This window comes from Manduca sexta, chromosome 18 (genome assembly GCF_014839805.1).
Source record: "Manduca sexta isolate Smith_Timp_Sample1 chromosome 18, JHU_Msex_v1.0, whole genome shotgun sequence".
Classification (NCBI taxonomy): domain Eukaryota; kingdom Metazoa; phylum Arthropoda; class Insecta; order Lepidoptera; family Sphingidae; genus Manduca; species Manduca sexta.
The window spans coordinates 12,703,538-12,719,373 of record NC_051132.1 but is presented as its reverse complement, the minus strand read 5'-3'; the positions used below and the strand labels follow the sequence as shown (position 1 = coordinate 12,719,373).

Below are 15,836 nucleotides of genomic sequence, written 5' to 3'. Positions count from 1 at the left end.
TTGAATTATTCATTGAGAGAGCGCCACTAGAAGTCTGTTATAAAATCATATGGCACCAACTGTCTCAGTCATTTATATTATTGTAATAGAAGGAGCGCAAACGTGTACGATGTAAGGATTGTCAATTGTGTTACCGACTTTTTGTAGGAATAGACTATTTCTTTGTTGGTCCTAAATCGTTTTGACAATATCTCAAGCGACTACCTCAAAGGTGAGCCTCAGAGTGACTACTGTTTCCATTGACCAAACTGATTTTATGCGTAGTTGTAAAATAAAACACGAGTTATAAATTAGTGAATTTATATTTCAGATGTAAGTCGTACCATACAATGCCCCGAAGTGACGAATTATTAGTTTAGCTACCGACGACGAACCAAATAAAATCTCGCAAAATTATAACAACGAACAAAATGTCACCACATCTGAACGCGACCTCGCTCTCAAACATAACGATACACTTCCAAGTTTAACTGAGACGCGACGAGTAATATGCTTGGCTCTCTCACTGTAAACAGTACAACTTTGAATCACAAAGTTCTGCATGGAAGTGTTCAGTGCTCGACAGCTGAGTTTTCAAACGATTAGAATTATTTTATTTCTTGTGTTTTCATTTTCCCATGATCAATATGTTTGAGAGGACGTCGCCAAAACAATAAAAATTAGTTATAGTTATTTGGTATATAATATGAGATTTTAGTTTCTACACTTAACTCCTAGTATATGCATATCAAAACACATTAAATATCAATTATACAATTGTTCGTACACAAGCACTTATAGACAAAATACGCTGTTTGACAAAATCTCAATTTATTTCTACATGTCTCTTGTAAAGGGAATGTGACTTAAGTGACCCAGGGGTGGGTCAATATTGACCCATTTATTTTATTTTGTAATAGAGTCGTTTGCATGGCTTTAGTTGTTATAATGTACTTCAAAGTTCAGCTAGAACTGTCACGATAGTCTAAAATGAACCGACTAACAGTAATTTTCATAAATGCATAGTTGAGATATTTGCCAAACAACGCATAAATTGTACATTATTATTTATTAATAAGACACGGCTTTTATCGAGAAATACATAGTTATATCTATACGATTATAATAACACTACACAGTATAACATGTATATAATTGAAGAGTACATAAGTGTTCAATGGCAGACACTACTCTATACAAAGTTATAATTTATGTTTCGAAATATCGAGTCACTCATCGCTTGTACGAACAAGCGCTTATTTTACAACTGCCATTGAAAACTAAAGTGAATTCGTAGTTAGAATTTAATTATATAAAATACATTATGAAAGACGATTTATAAGTAAAATATATTATAGGTTATTTGCAAATACGCTGAATAAAAGACTAAGATGGAGGTTCTTCCAATGTCACTCCTATTACTTTGAAGTGATTAAAGTACGGGTAATGTACGAGGCGTTTGTGCTTTGTAAGTTGAAATCATATATTTATTTTTAATTACGATCAATACAACTTGTCCTTACTAAAATCGACAGAGATTTTTTGCACAGCGTATTCACAAATAATATTAAAAATACTACGTTGTACATCTGTACGTAAGCTAATCTATCAGAATTGGTGTCATATACCTCCAGTGGACGTGACGCTTGCGCGGGCTCATTAACACTACATAAATACTCAAAGCTGCTTAAGGCACGTGTAAGGTAGGTGGTGACACACGAAATATACATTTTTTCTTACTTAAAGGCCACTTAATAAACTGTGCTTTAACGACCGCTAACCTATCGACTATGTTGCAGTGTGTCCTTTTAAAAGCTGTCTTAAAACTAAGTCTAATTCTGGGTCTAAATTGACCGTACGAGTATATAGTCCACTAATCGTGAGTCACCATCTACTACGAAGAAAGATTGCACCGCGAATATACTTTTAACCGATAACAAAATATCTATTTTCGGTGGGAATTACATCGTTTTTGGAATACATAGTGAAATTTCTAGAATATTGAAATTCCTTTTTTTTTACTTTATGGTACAAATACCAATTTCAAAGCTATAAAACGAAATAATTTAGAGATAAATTAGATTTTAATAATTTAGGTTTTGTACGTATATTCGGAGCAATCTTTCAATAGCTACAATATATAACATTGAATTTTAAACGGTATATTTCATACGCGTCTCCCAACAACTCAATGCGTGACAAGAAATACAATCTCGTTCACTGCACGTGACTCCTGTAGTCTCGCTACGTTTCTACAACAAAATAATGTTTTTATACATCTGTGCAGTAACAATAGGTTATAAATTTAAAATTTAAGAATAGTGAGAGGCAATTCACTTTTCATTTAATTTTTTTTTTTTTTATTAATCACCATTCTTAAAAGGCGGTTATTTTTTATTCAACATTAGCAATAAAAAATATTTAATAAAGTGATCGAAAACAGCGCGGCTCGAAGGACCGCTGTACTTAACGCTTGTATATTCGTTGCTTCACACGTTTCACTTAAAAACTACACAATTAGTAAATATTTATCTTCATTAATTGCACCAGACCATCACTACAGCATCTCATGACGTTCTCGTGTTGACTGGAGTCAGATTTGAAACGTATAGTTAGCTGCTTTGAAATAATTTCTTCGAGACAATGATCATTTATAGTTTAGACGCTAATGCGATCAAAGTTTTTTTTTCACCAGAATGTCACGAAATACATCTTTTTAAATTTGAATTCTGAAACACTCCAAAATTTGTACTTGTAGCTGTAAGTTTCAAAATATTTTTCGAAATACGGACGGTATTATGTTGCTAATTGTAAATATTATTGATTTTGGAGCGTTAAAGAATTCTATACATTATCCAGTAAACAATTCGTAAATGGCACACGATTTTATATATAAAAATGTGAAAACTCATCTTATTTTTTTTAGAATTTAATAATTTTAGTTTTTTATATATTTATTACTAGAGTGGGTAGGGTGAGACAGAGATTCGAAATCTTTAAATGTAATGTTAATTTTTTTTTTATAATTATAAATTGACGATGGTTTCTGTTCATTTTACTATTTTCTATTGTCCAAAGTGTTAGATTTCCGCACACTACCCACACTAATATAATTTATTTCAAGGCAACTATAAACGTTTAGATACACCCTTATTTAATTACAGATTTTACTTAGTTTAATACAGCTGACTCTCCTTCTAGAAATATATCTTTAATGCCTAAGTTATTGGCAGTTCACATCGTCTTATATTATTAAAGATGGAAACCATGTGTTGGTGTACGTGGCGAGATCTAAACGTTTATATAAAGTTAGAAGGCACTCTGGAAATAAAATTCCTATACAATTATGGCACACTTGGCGGATTCAACGTTCAGTGAAAGGCAACATTATAAGGTCCCCCCTGGGGTTAGCACTTTGTGAATATAATTGGGAATTATCGTGTGAGTGAAATATCATTTTCATTAATATTCGGCGATTTTTAATATCAATGTCGTTCATAAAATTTTATATAAGCTACCTTCATAATGATTTATATGAAAAAAACTTTCAAATAAATTTCATATTTCGCCTGTTTATTTGTGGTATTAATTATATATGAAAAAAAAAAGAGATCTGTTGTTTAAAAGCTGCCCATTTACACAGTTATAACATCTTATCCATTTGCGTAAAAATATTAAAGTTATGCTTTTACTTGTAAAAACTTTTTTTAAACTCTATCGGACCCACTATAGCTGGTAAGTGATGTCTCACCCACACGATAGTTTTCAGTAAAAACCAAGTCCTTATTTTAATATCGATAAAATAAAAACTTGAACTTCACGTCATCCCTATATTTTTATAGAATTCATAATATCAAAACTTCCATATAATCTCTAAGGCCAAATGTAGACACCGCGTTCACTATAAATAAATATATTTAGCACCTTTTAGACATTTTCGTACACTTACTACTTTCATTTTCTACTAAATTGGTAGAAAGTTATGGTAGAAATCCAACATCATAATATAAATACTTCTACATTTTAGTTCATATTTAAATTCTCACAAAAATCACTTAACAGAAAATAGTCTATGTTAAACACTAATGCGCGTATTTAAAATATTTATGATAAATGTTGCCATAAATGACACAGCGTTTTCTACTAAAAAGTCTACACTGTTTAATTTTAATAACTTACTCTCTGTGTCACCTGCGGGATCATTTACCTACTCTATACAGAATTCCGCCGCATAAATATTAAAAAAGCTCGAAGTGGCAGTCGACACTGTCAACATGTTGCCCTTCCATTTCCTTGTTAGTGTCAGGAAGCGCACACGACAGCGACAAAGCGAGATGATGCAAACCTTTTAGAAGTTGCCGAACTTCTTGGTGACCGTCGAGCTTGTCTCGGACTTGTGCGAGCTGGTCATCACCGACTTCCTCTCGATGGTCTCCGACGTGATCGTCTGCTTGGAGAACTTCTTGTCCAAACTGTCGATCTCCTTGGATAGTTCTGGTTTCTTCACTTTGGTTACGTTGGTGGTGCTCTGGTAATCCGATGACTGGAAGTCGGAGGGTCTCATGAAGGAGCGGCTGGTATCCGAACTCATCTTGGACTCCAGGGTGTTGAACCTGGAATCCAGGGTGCTGTATTTTGACTCGTTGTCGAACGACTTGGACAACTCGTCGATGCCCTCCAACTTGATGGGCTCGTACTTGGTGCTCGTGCTAGTCATGTTCACCGGTGACGAGCTATAGATCTTCGTTGTGGTGATCTTCTGCGTTCCGTTCGGAATTTCCTTCACTTCTGTCGTGGTCTCCTCCATGTAGTTCGGGCCTCCGTAGCTTTGAACGTCCTTGCCGTAAGGCGATGAGATCCTGTCGTAATCTGGAGTGACTGCCTTCACTAGCTCCGTGGAGGTGTGTTTGTAGTCATTCCTGTCGAACTTCGGAGTAGATGTGAAGGGAGACTTGACCTCTTGTCGCACTTCTGTCTTCGTGAACTCTGTTTTAGGGTAGCTCTGGTAGGACTCGCTCTTGACGGAGTACTCAGAGTGCTTGGTGCCGCCTGGTATCGCCTCAGTGGACTTTTGGTGCTCACTGAAGGTCTGTCCAACACCATCGAAAGGCGGTTTCTTCAACGAAGAGTAGATCGGTTCAGGTTTTTCATCGAACTTCAGTTCTCTGGCGTTGAACTTGGGGCTCAGGGGTGTCTTGGGGGCATCATATTCGTACTTCTCCTGTTTGAATTGGTACTGGTTCGATTCTTTTCGCTCTGTCTTCGCGTATTCGTTAACGGGTCGCGGCGTGTCGTACAGGCGGGTCTCGTAGCTGTGGAAGTGTATTTATTGTTAGTCTATCGTCAAGGGAGCGAGGAGGCCGTTACCAATGGAATGACAGAAGTACCCACACCATGCGTCATGCAGCACAACAGTTATTCACAGTTAGCCGAGCGTAAAGTTAGGTGGTGATTTAGTGCTACACTGATTTACCCTGTTCCACGTCACACCCACCAGGCGGCGCTGGACCTGCGTGGTGGGATTGGTCCACACCCCCAGTTGAAGGGGGAAGCCATTGCCCAGCAGTGGGACGGCGAGGCTAAGTTAATAAGTTCGTCTGTTTTCGTGAACTGTAACCATCCGAGTGCGACCGGGCGATGAAACTAGTTCTATTTCTAACGTCTGTAGTGAAAAACCCATATTAGATTCGGGAAACTTTTTGTGGATAATGTTATTATATCCCATGATTTTGAGACATATTACATAGTTGGAAATTCTGCTTAGATTTTTCAATCATATCCCTGACAATTGCTTAAATGTACTACGAAAATCTACGGCCATCAGGTTTCGTCTAGTACAGAGATAACCTTAAAACAAGAATTATATTTAGTTTATTTTTGCTTCTTGCGGTTAAATTGATAGTCTATTATCACTAATACCCCCAAAATATTGTGAACAAACAGAACTAAGAACTCGAGGTCTAATCTTACTCACATAAAGCATGTACCCCAACACTGGGTCAAATAAGACCCACACAAAGCATATCCCATCTAACACTGGGTCAAATGTGACCCATAAAAGCGTATACCCCTATACCCTAAAATGAGTGTCGTCCATGAACATACAGTGACTGTACAAGAGAATGTGCCGGAAGATGTAAGAGGCACAAACGAACCCATGTCCAAAGACTAGTTGTCCTCGTACTTTAACAGCGAGACGCGGCGCGGCGGCGGCGGCGGCGGCCTCTCGCGCTTGTAGTATATCCGCTGGGCGGCGTGGGGCGCGTCCGGCGCGTCCGACGTGGCGGGCGCCGCCGGACCCGACTCCGATACCAAATACGCCGTGCGCACCTCGGGCAGGTCGAGCGACCGCACCACCACTGACTCCTCGCTCATGCTCGTCCTAGCGTTACACCACCCGCATGCACGTTACCGAGCCATTGGCGTCACTGCTCGCCGCGAGCGGCAGCGGGGTCGCGCCCCCCATGCGCACACTACGTTTGTTTAGTTAAGCACGCATATTAATGTGTTATTACTACGGAGTTAGATTACTAAGAATAACAAGTATGGTTTTATAGTATATTGTAGGGATTACAACAGGATGGGGGGCTAGACCCACGTTACGAGTTTCTAGTCACGCCAATGGATAAAGAAGATATTAAACGAAACTAACAGGAGACGCGAGCGTGTGTCACAAGTAGCCACGAGTTAATGCAGCGGTGTTAGACACTCAACAGTCACTTATCATGTAGAAGTAATATAAGGACTAATGTTTCTATCTTTAGATATATTTATGGCACAAATAACAGCGACATTTTGACGGATTATTTACAAAATGTCGTAGTTACTAGTTCCAAAGCTATCCAACGATGGAAAAATTAGTCCTACAAGCGATAAGAGATGCGATATTAATAAGTGAAATAGAAGATCATTACTGTCCAAGAGTAAAATCTATATTATATTATTACGAAAAAAATTGTTAACAACCATGATATTTTCTTTTCAAATTATTTTTATTTTATATTAAAAGTAGATAATGAATAACGGCAATTAGTGACGCTATAAATAGCTTTATTTATAAAAAAAAAAAATGTGTCTTCTACTTTTAGACTATTTGCTATTAGGTTGAAAAGTATCAAAATGACGATTATTTAAAACAAAAATGTTTATAAGGAAATATAATAATATATTCCCATAATCGGTTACTCTGAAAAGCAATAATTTTCTAGTTAATTGTCTATATTGAATGCGTATCTGACGTCACGCGCGCGTCTCCTTAAGTTAGTAAAAGGGCCTTAGACTGTATCCAAAAGTTACCGCATCGAATTTTTTGAAGATTCAATTATTGCTATCGACTGAAAATCCGGCTGGAAGGACCAAAACGATTTGATTGGTTATTTAAGGTTCAATCCACTTGGTCATTTTGGACTCTAATTAATACATACATACATACATAACATACATAACATCACGCATTTTATCCCCGAAGGGGTATGCAGAGGCGCAACTAGGGCACCCACTTTTCGCCAAGTATGTTCCGTCTCATGATGTGATAGGGGGCGAGCCTATCGCCATATCGGGCACAAATTCCAGACTCCGGGCTGATACTGAGCAGAAAAACCCAAATATCGCTTTGCCCGACCCGGGATTCGAACCCAGGACCTCAGAGCGCTATTGTACCGGACATGCAATACAACTACGCCACCGAGGCAGTCCAGTCCAGTCCAGTCCAGTCCAGTCACTCTAATTAATGCATGGATAAAATACTTGGCCAGTATTTTTCATTATGAAACAAAAGGCAATGCATTCAATTCTTACTTTTGGAGCAATGTTTGTGTGATGCGCAAATGTTGGCATAGTCTCTCACAACTGACACAAGAATTACATTGCTAACATATTTAATACATAGATATACGTGACGCGGCAACTTTTGAAACCAATCCGCGGCAAAAACAACAAAGCATAGTATATGTATAATTAGCACCGGTATGCACAGAACGATGTCGTGTCGCGCAACATTCGGGCAAGCGTCGCGTCATTTACAAAGAGTACGGTATTCGACAAGCCATACACGCGGCCTCACTTACTTAGCTCTCATCGTTCTGTCATTAGATGTCGTTTCTCTGCAAACGAAATATTAATTCAGAAAATAATAGACATTATGGACATTCGAGAATGTCCATCTGTTATAGGCTAGTAAGCTGGTATATAGGATCCGGTCTGCGGATTTTATTGAGAAGAGTGCACAGACTTGCAATAAACATTAACGGCTGATTTACATAAACGATCTCAATCTTAATCTTCAATCCGATCCCAGAAATAAACCAATCAAAATAACGCATTTGTAAGCGTGTCAAAAATATCTGTGTTCCGATTGGTTCATTATGATGGATCGAAAAATTTACTCAGATCGTTTATTGAAAACGGCGGTAATTAAACAATATAATAATACTTAACTGTATTTTCTAGTTTTATGGTATTTATTATATAAAATAAAAATATTGTTAACCGTTAACTGTTATTGAAAGTCCGTGGATACAACTACACCACAGGCAGATATAGGTTATGAAGTATATTTTAGTATTTGCCTGGCTAGTGGCTAGACAACAACTTCACTATGACAGCCATGCATACTATTTCAAGTGGGTAATGCTCTACTTTATATTCTGTGATATTCAAAATTAAACTTCATTATTTTATGTAATGCTAAAGAAATTAAATTCGATATTATACATAATATATAAACCCATAAATGTATATACAATATAGTTTATTGATTTAACTTCAAAGTTAAGAAAAATTTCACTTAATATTTGTGTTCTATATTTTTTTTCGTTTTTCAAAGTTCCTTTACCGGTGGTGATCAGTTATTTAAACGTAATTGGAATTTAATACTTGAGTAATTATTCCATAGCATTACAATACACAATGAAGTTCAAGGTAGGTATACAGGAATCGTACCTTGGTCGGAGGCGCGTCGCTCCGCAACATGTACTAAACTAATGTATAACTATAGTATATAGGCACGTGTCATAAGTGATTGCTGAAGGCACTTGTTTCATCTTTACCGTCCAACGCAGCGTGGAAGAGAAGCGGGGATCGTTAGTTCACCTTCATTTCGTATGTATGACATTTGTGTGTATTTTTATGTAGGTTTTTTTAACTTGATAGGGCTTGCTTCTCTCAGAGGGGGTAAAGTCAGTCGTAAAACCATTTCTATTTCATGGGTATTAAAGCATGTTCTGCCATGAGACTACGACTAAATATAATTTTTTATCATTACTTAAATATCTTATATTGCTAGTTCAAAAAGGATGCACACCTTATAAGGCGCATACATTGATAAACCATTTTAATTCAGCCCATCTAATTTTAGCTACCTCTAGGTTCATTTCTTCCATACAAATCTATCTCGGATTACTTTGTACATGTGTTTGTGTAGTGTCATACATAAACCGTGTGGTGTGTGAGCTCACCGAGTGGTGAATCCCTCGTAGTTCTGCTTGGGCGTGTCGTCCTGCGGCCGGAAGCTGGAGAAGGTGGGGCTGGTGGCGCTGGCGGTGCTGTACTGCTTCTCGTCGCGCGAGAACGACTGCGAGTAGCCGTTGGACGGGCCGTAGCCAGGCGATGGCGATGGGTTTTGGGCGAAGCCAGGGCTATGACAAATAATATTGTTATAGATTTACGATTTGGTTGTAATTAAATTGTATGACTTGTGGATTAGAATGGATGGACAGAATAAAGGATTGATTTGCTATCGATACAAATTTCGAATGATGAATTGAGCTCATGACTCGCAAAATGTAATTTTACCGCTTTATAATGTTTGCATTTCAAGTATGTTACATACAAAAATTTTATAAGAAAGTATACCCAATATTGCAGAGCCAAATTTAAAATGACATACAATATCAACTCTAGATTAATTATTAATATTCATTAGATAGGGCGGGGTGATTTTACTGACCTCTTAGGCGGCGGGCTGGTGGCGAAGTTGGTCTGCGTGGTGGTGTTGAGCGGCGCGCCGTGTATGGACTGGTTGAGCTGCGACACGTGCGAGCTGATGTTGGTGACGTTGGCGGTGTGCTGCGCCGAGTACGTGCTGTTGGGGCTGTACGTCGTGTTGAAGCTCGTCGGCGACTTGAACCGCGGCGGCTCCTCGTCGCTCGCGGCGCTGCTGTCCTTCAGCCTGTACTTCGCTTGGCGTATGGCTGATAGTCTGCCTCTGGCTTCCTCCAGCTCTCGTTCGATTCGCAACACCTCGGTCCTGGCGTCGATCTCCTGCGCAATGCCGCCCACCATGCGCCGGTTGAGGACCAGGCTGCGTTCCTCCTCGCAGCAGATGGCGTCTCTGGCGGCACGCACCAGGTTGTCCGTGGAGCGGATGACCTCAGCGCCAGCCGCTTGTAGACGAGCCGTGCTCTCTGATGATGGTTCTGCTTTGACCTGGAATAGTGAGGAGTAAGGGTATAATAACTATGTCGTCGTCGGTAACTAAACTGTATCTTATAGTTAATGCCGTACAACTTAAATACAATATCGAACAACAATAAGTTTAGTGGTCTTCAATGTTTGCTAGAAGTATAGTTATTTTATTAGATGGACATTAGCTCATTCTGGAAAGCGATTCGACTATGGCGGATTTTACGCCAGGCATAATCCAGTCGGGTACACAATATTTGCAACCTTATCTGCAGTAAATATGTGGTTTGTATTACCTTGCAGGCGACGAGCAGCTGCGCGGGTGGAGGAGGCGACCTGCCTGGCGCTGGAGATGAGGCGCTCCTCGGAGGCGGCGCCGTGCACGAGCGCGTTGGCGGCCTCCACCAGCGAGTGCGCCGCCGCCGCCACCAGCCGCGCCGCCGACACCAGCCCCTCCGACCACTGCCCGTCGTCCGACGACGACGTGGGCCGCCGCGCCACCTTGCCCTGCACACGCACGCACCGTGAGACACGCACTTCATTACTAATTGTTCTAATTTTAAAATATAACAATCCCATCACTGCTCGAAAGATAACCTTGGAATATAGCATAGTTTTAGATTCGATATGTGATACTTGTAGAGATTTAAAAGACAACAGATAGATTACATAGAAGAAGATTTATGACAGGACAACATAAGCTCCACCAATTAATTATATACAATTCCTTAACAAACCATCTGTAAAAATGAGAACAAATGTAAATGTTTTTGAAAGAAATCTTGACCATTAAACTCACCTGGTCGATCAACTCTCTCTGCGCGGCGGAAGCTGCCCGCACCAGCGCCGATGTAGCTGTGATGATGGACTTGGCCGCTTCCAAGATCATCTCGTCGAAATTCAGGCTCTCGTCCGCCTCCTGGGCAATAAACAAGTTATATATATCATAATGTATACTGAACGATTAATAAAAGTAAATACGATAAATAAATATTTTCAAATGAACAAGAATTCATAGGTTACACAAAAATAAGCGTCAAATATAAGTTCTGACTAACGTCCGTTTTTAATTAACAATCCCAATCCTAATCTTCGATCCAATCCTCGAAATAGACCAATGAAAATACTTCATTAATAAACATGTCAAACAACATAAAATTGCATCTCTGAATGGATTTAAAAAAAAAAAGTTTGGGATTTTTAAATGAAAACAATAATAAATTGCACGTTTTGATTGCTATGAAGTTACCATCAGGAGCATAAATCATTTCATCAAGTAATAAAGTTACTTCTTAATTATTGTTCTTTGCTTCATTATTTTCTGATCTCTTGAGGTGACTGTGCCGCGGTCGATGGGTAATATGTTTGATTCCTGGGTGATACTAAAAAACAACCAAGAATATCAAACATATCTCATCGACACTAACGGCTTTTCTTCGCATCTTCGCCTTCGTTCTTCTATCTTCTTAGGTTGCATTCAACAAAGTGCTTCATGTTCTGTTTGGATAGATTGACAGTAAAGACTGATATTTTTTTGATAAATAAAATTTACAATACTCTTAATAATACAAATGTGATACATTAGCAGATAAATAACAATATTTTTAAATATACTAACTAAAATAAGTTCTGCGTATGTAAACTTAACTCTAGACGTTATAATATAAAATAGGGCTCCGTACCTGAACCTTGACGGTCTTCCTGGGCCGCAGCGAGTCGAGTTTCTTGGCGGCGGCGTCGATGGACGCCGCGGCGCCCAGCAGCTCGTTCTCTGCGATGACGGTGGGGTCGTCCGGGTCCACCCAGTCCGAGCCTGCGGGACACATTAGAATTTTATTATTATTTAAGATAAAGAAAAAATATATGTAAACAAAAGACTAACGAAAAGTACTATTGGCAATGTTATCACATCGACAATTTTTTCTAGGCAACCTTTTGTTATATACGGAATAAAGTTTTATGGATTTGGCTCAAAAGCGTCATATGAAAAACAATAACTATACACTAATTTAAAAATTTGGAAACGAGCAACAATGTTAAGAGTTGACCATCACAAGTAAAGAGTTACAATGATACTGAACGCATGAAATTACAGCAAAACTGTTATGGTATGTCGACTTTCAATTTAATCAACATGAGCAACTGCCACTCCTTTTCGACCAACGAAGGTGACTACAGCAGCGTAGTAAACAAGGTAAATGTGTAGAGTGTGACCTTTGAGCAGCTCGGCGGTGGCGATGATGTCGGCGACGGTGTGCGCCACGCGGCGCGACAGGTCGGGGAACTGCTGGCGCGCGGCCACGTCGGCGCCGGCCGCCTGCAGCACGGCCTGCAGCAGCGCGCGGTACGCCTCGGCCGCCGCGCGCCCGCACTGCAGCGCGCGCGCCTGCAGCTCCGCCGACTCCGCCGCGTGCGCCGCCGCCTGCGCGGGGGATTAAAAATATATACTACTAGCTTTTGCCCGCGGCTCCGCCCGCGTTATAAAGTTTTTTAGGCTAAAGTTTTCCGTTATAAAAGTAGTAGTTTCCCGGGAGCCTATGTTCTTCCCAGGGTCTCAAACCGTCCCCATACCAAATTTCATCTTAATACGTTGGGTAGTTTTTGAGTTTAACACGTTCAGGCAGACAGATGCAGCAGGGGACATTGTTTTATAATATATTTTTTAGAACTTTTTAAGAGGAACAATCCCGTCATACATCATTGTTGCATAACTTTAACCGTTTACGCAGCGCACGCAACGGAAGCTCTCAAAACTAATATTTTTTCCTCGATTTGCAACATGTTTCATTACTGTTCATGTATAGCCTATAGCACTCCAGGAACAAAGGGCTATTCAACAAAAAATGATTTTTTCAGTTCAAACCGGTAGTTCCTGAGATTAGCCATTACTGCTTCGCTCCTATTGGTCATAGCGTGATGATATATAGCCTATAGCGCTCCACAAATAAAGGGCTATCCAACACAAAAGGAATTTTTCAGTTGATACCGGTAGTTCCTGAGATAAGACATTACTGCTCCGCTCCTATTGGGTATAGCGTGATGATATATAGCCTATAGCACTCCACGAACAAAGGGCTATCCAACGCAAAAAGAATTTTTCAGTTTGGACCGGTAGTTCCTGAGATTAGCGCGTTCAAACAAACAAACAAACAAACAAACTCTTCAGCTTTATATAATAGTATATAGAGTATAGATTGTTGATAATTAAATCGATAGTGTTAACACTATTTAACCTGACATTTAATAACAATTGCCAGTGACATGGTATATGGTTTGTCTCTTTAAGAACACAAGAATCAGTGTTATGTTATCGATAACTTTAAAATATGAATATCGATTGCTTCATAAACTAAATTTACTATTTTTTCACATATACTCGAAAACAAAACCTTCACGATTCAAAGAAACCAGATTTTTGTAACATCCTATATATAATAACCGGTAAATATTTCTATACAGTAACTCACCTTGCAAGCGACCAGCAGGTCGACTACAGTCTTCCTTCCAAGGTTGGCAGCGGCTGTCAGTTGGTCTTGTTTGTTGGCGTTGCCAGCAGCCACCACCTTCGCGGTGGCCACCGTCATCTGACGAGTGCAACGGATCAGCTCCTCAGGAGTCGCAGAAGATTTGGGCGTGGATGGCGACATCAGAACCTAAGAGAATAAAAAAAAAAATATAGCACAATAAAGTAATTGTCTTAGAAACCTATATATTTTATAAGTGAGGCAACAACAAAAAATCCTATATGCTTTTATTATGCTCCTTGCAATATTTTCAAAATGTGTGCATAATCTTTACAACGTACATAAGATTCCTCTGATAATGAGTTCATTGATAGGGATCAGTAACCATCTAGGAACAACTTACTTCATCTGTCATAATAATATTTTTCAATTTACCTCAATCTCCTGAGATATGGCTTCGATGGTGGACTCTAACGCCCTGGTGCCTCTGGTGTGCTCGTCCTCCACGGCCTTGACGGTCTTCAGCAGTGACGTCACGTTGGTCACCATCACCTGCAACCAACAGACGGTGAGCACAACGCAACACTATCTCGTGAACAAAGCGGTGACTGTTAGGTTATGAAAGGAATTTTAGATGAGATGCGGCTTTGTAAATATGGTAATATGTTTTTATAAAAAAAAAAGAAAAAAAAAATATCTTTTTCATATTTCCACATTCACTTCGCCCGTAACAGTTCCTAACAGAGATGAACAACCCATAACATCGCATGAAAACACATAAAAATTGTTCACACTCAGCGTCAGGTTTGGTCACGCGCAGCCGTGTTACAGAACGAGGTCGAATAACACATATAATTATAATTAATAACATATGTGACGGCAAATATATCACCCAAATATTTTATGCACGACGTAAAAATACAAAAAAAGTTATCATATTTTTTGACTGCACATGGCTGAACATGACCAAAGCTGTGTTGTAATTATTGCTGTTAGAGAAAACGCATTAATCACTAAAGCTTCGGGTTGTCCAACTCGGTAATGGACACCACAGCGTGTCGACGACGAAAGCCATGCGACGGTAACCCACAAGCTTTCTGAAAAACATGGCGTCGGTGGGGGTGGCCAACAATGTTTTGTGAAGGGAGAGGGGGGCTAGTCCCAGTTGTGATACTATTTTAGAAGTGATTAAATAAAAAATACACAAAATTTATATTTCAAAGTCACTTCTTTTATTCTACACCAAATGGTGATCATTATAGTGAAAAGAGCTATAAAGAATGAGGTATTTGATTTTTTATTATCTAGATCGTTTTGGCCACCTCCCATATTACCGATGAAACTTTGATGACTTCCCGGAGATGACAAGTGGTCTTCATTGAAGATGCATGTTTTTTAATCTGTGTATCACATGTAACAGGCAAGTGACAATTTCAGTGCACACTCATGAAATATGTCCCATAATCATATAAAAGATCTTATTATCCTAGTATTTTTAGTAATATTATTATATTTTGCCTTTAACCTATTAAGTGAATAACAGTCATCCACAATGAAGTTCACTTAGAACTCTGCCAACCATCGCAAAACACCACGTGAATATAAATATAATATAAACATATAAAATATGTGATTTGTCAATATTGGACTTTGATGAGCGACGGATTTGAAAAATATAAGGTTGACCGTCCACCGCGCCGAAACTACACGCGTGTTGTGTTATACTAAGGTAAACCGGGCTATACTAAGGTAAACAATATATTGAAAGGACGTTATGCAGGAAAAGACATGGGATGTAGTGAATGTTGCGGACTTTGGGAGTTTCATAAAAAAAACTTCGTCACTATTTAACATTAATTAATATTATACAATTATTTTTAAATGAAATACAGTATTTCTTGTATTAATATCACGATCGACTTCCACGGAGTATCGTTCGTGTAAAAAAGAAAAATAATAAAGAACGTCCACTCTTAACAACCTATCTATTAC

At 39.0% G+C, this 15,836-nt stretch overlaps 1 protein-coding gene across 1 annotated transcript; it reads right to left on the bottom strand.

Moving 5' to 3' along the window:
* Positions 1–283: 283 nt before the first annotated feature.
* LOC119189625 (talin-1-like) lies at positions 284–14,396 on the bottom strand (the record flags this gene model as incomplete). Its single annotated transcript, XM_037439837.1, is given in 12 exon segments — positions 284–5,291; positions 6,164–6,361; positions 8,046–8,081; positions 9,435–9,614; positions 9,926–10,404; positions 10,677–10,700; positions 10,702–10,887; positions 11,180–11,299; positions 12,063–12,193; positions 12,595–12,802; positions 13,848–14,033; positions 14,280–14,396. Coding segments are annotated over 12 exon segments (2,829 nt in total), but the record flags the coding sequence as incomplete, so codon positions are not given.
* Positions 14,397–15,836: the final 1,440 nt, after the last annotated feature.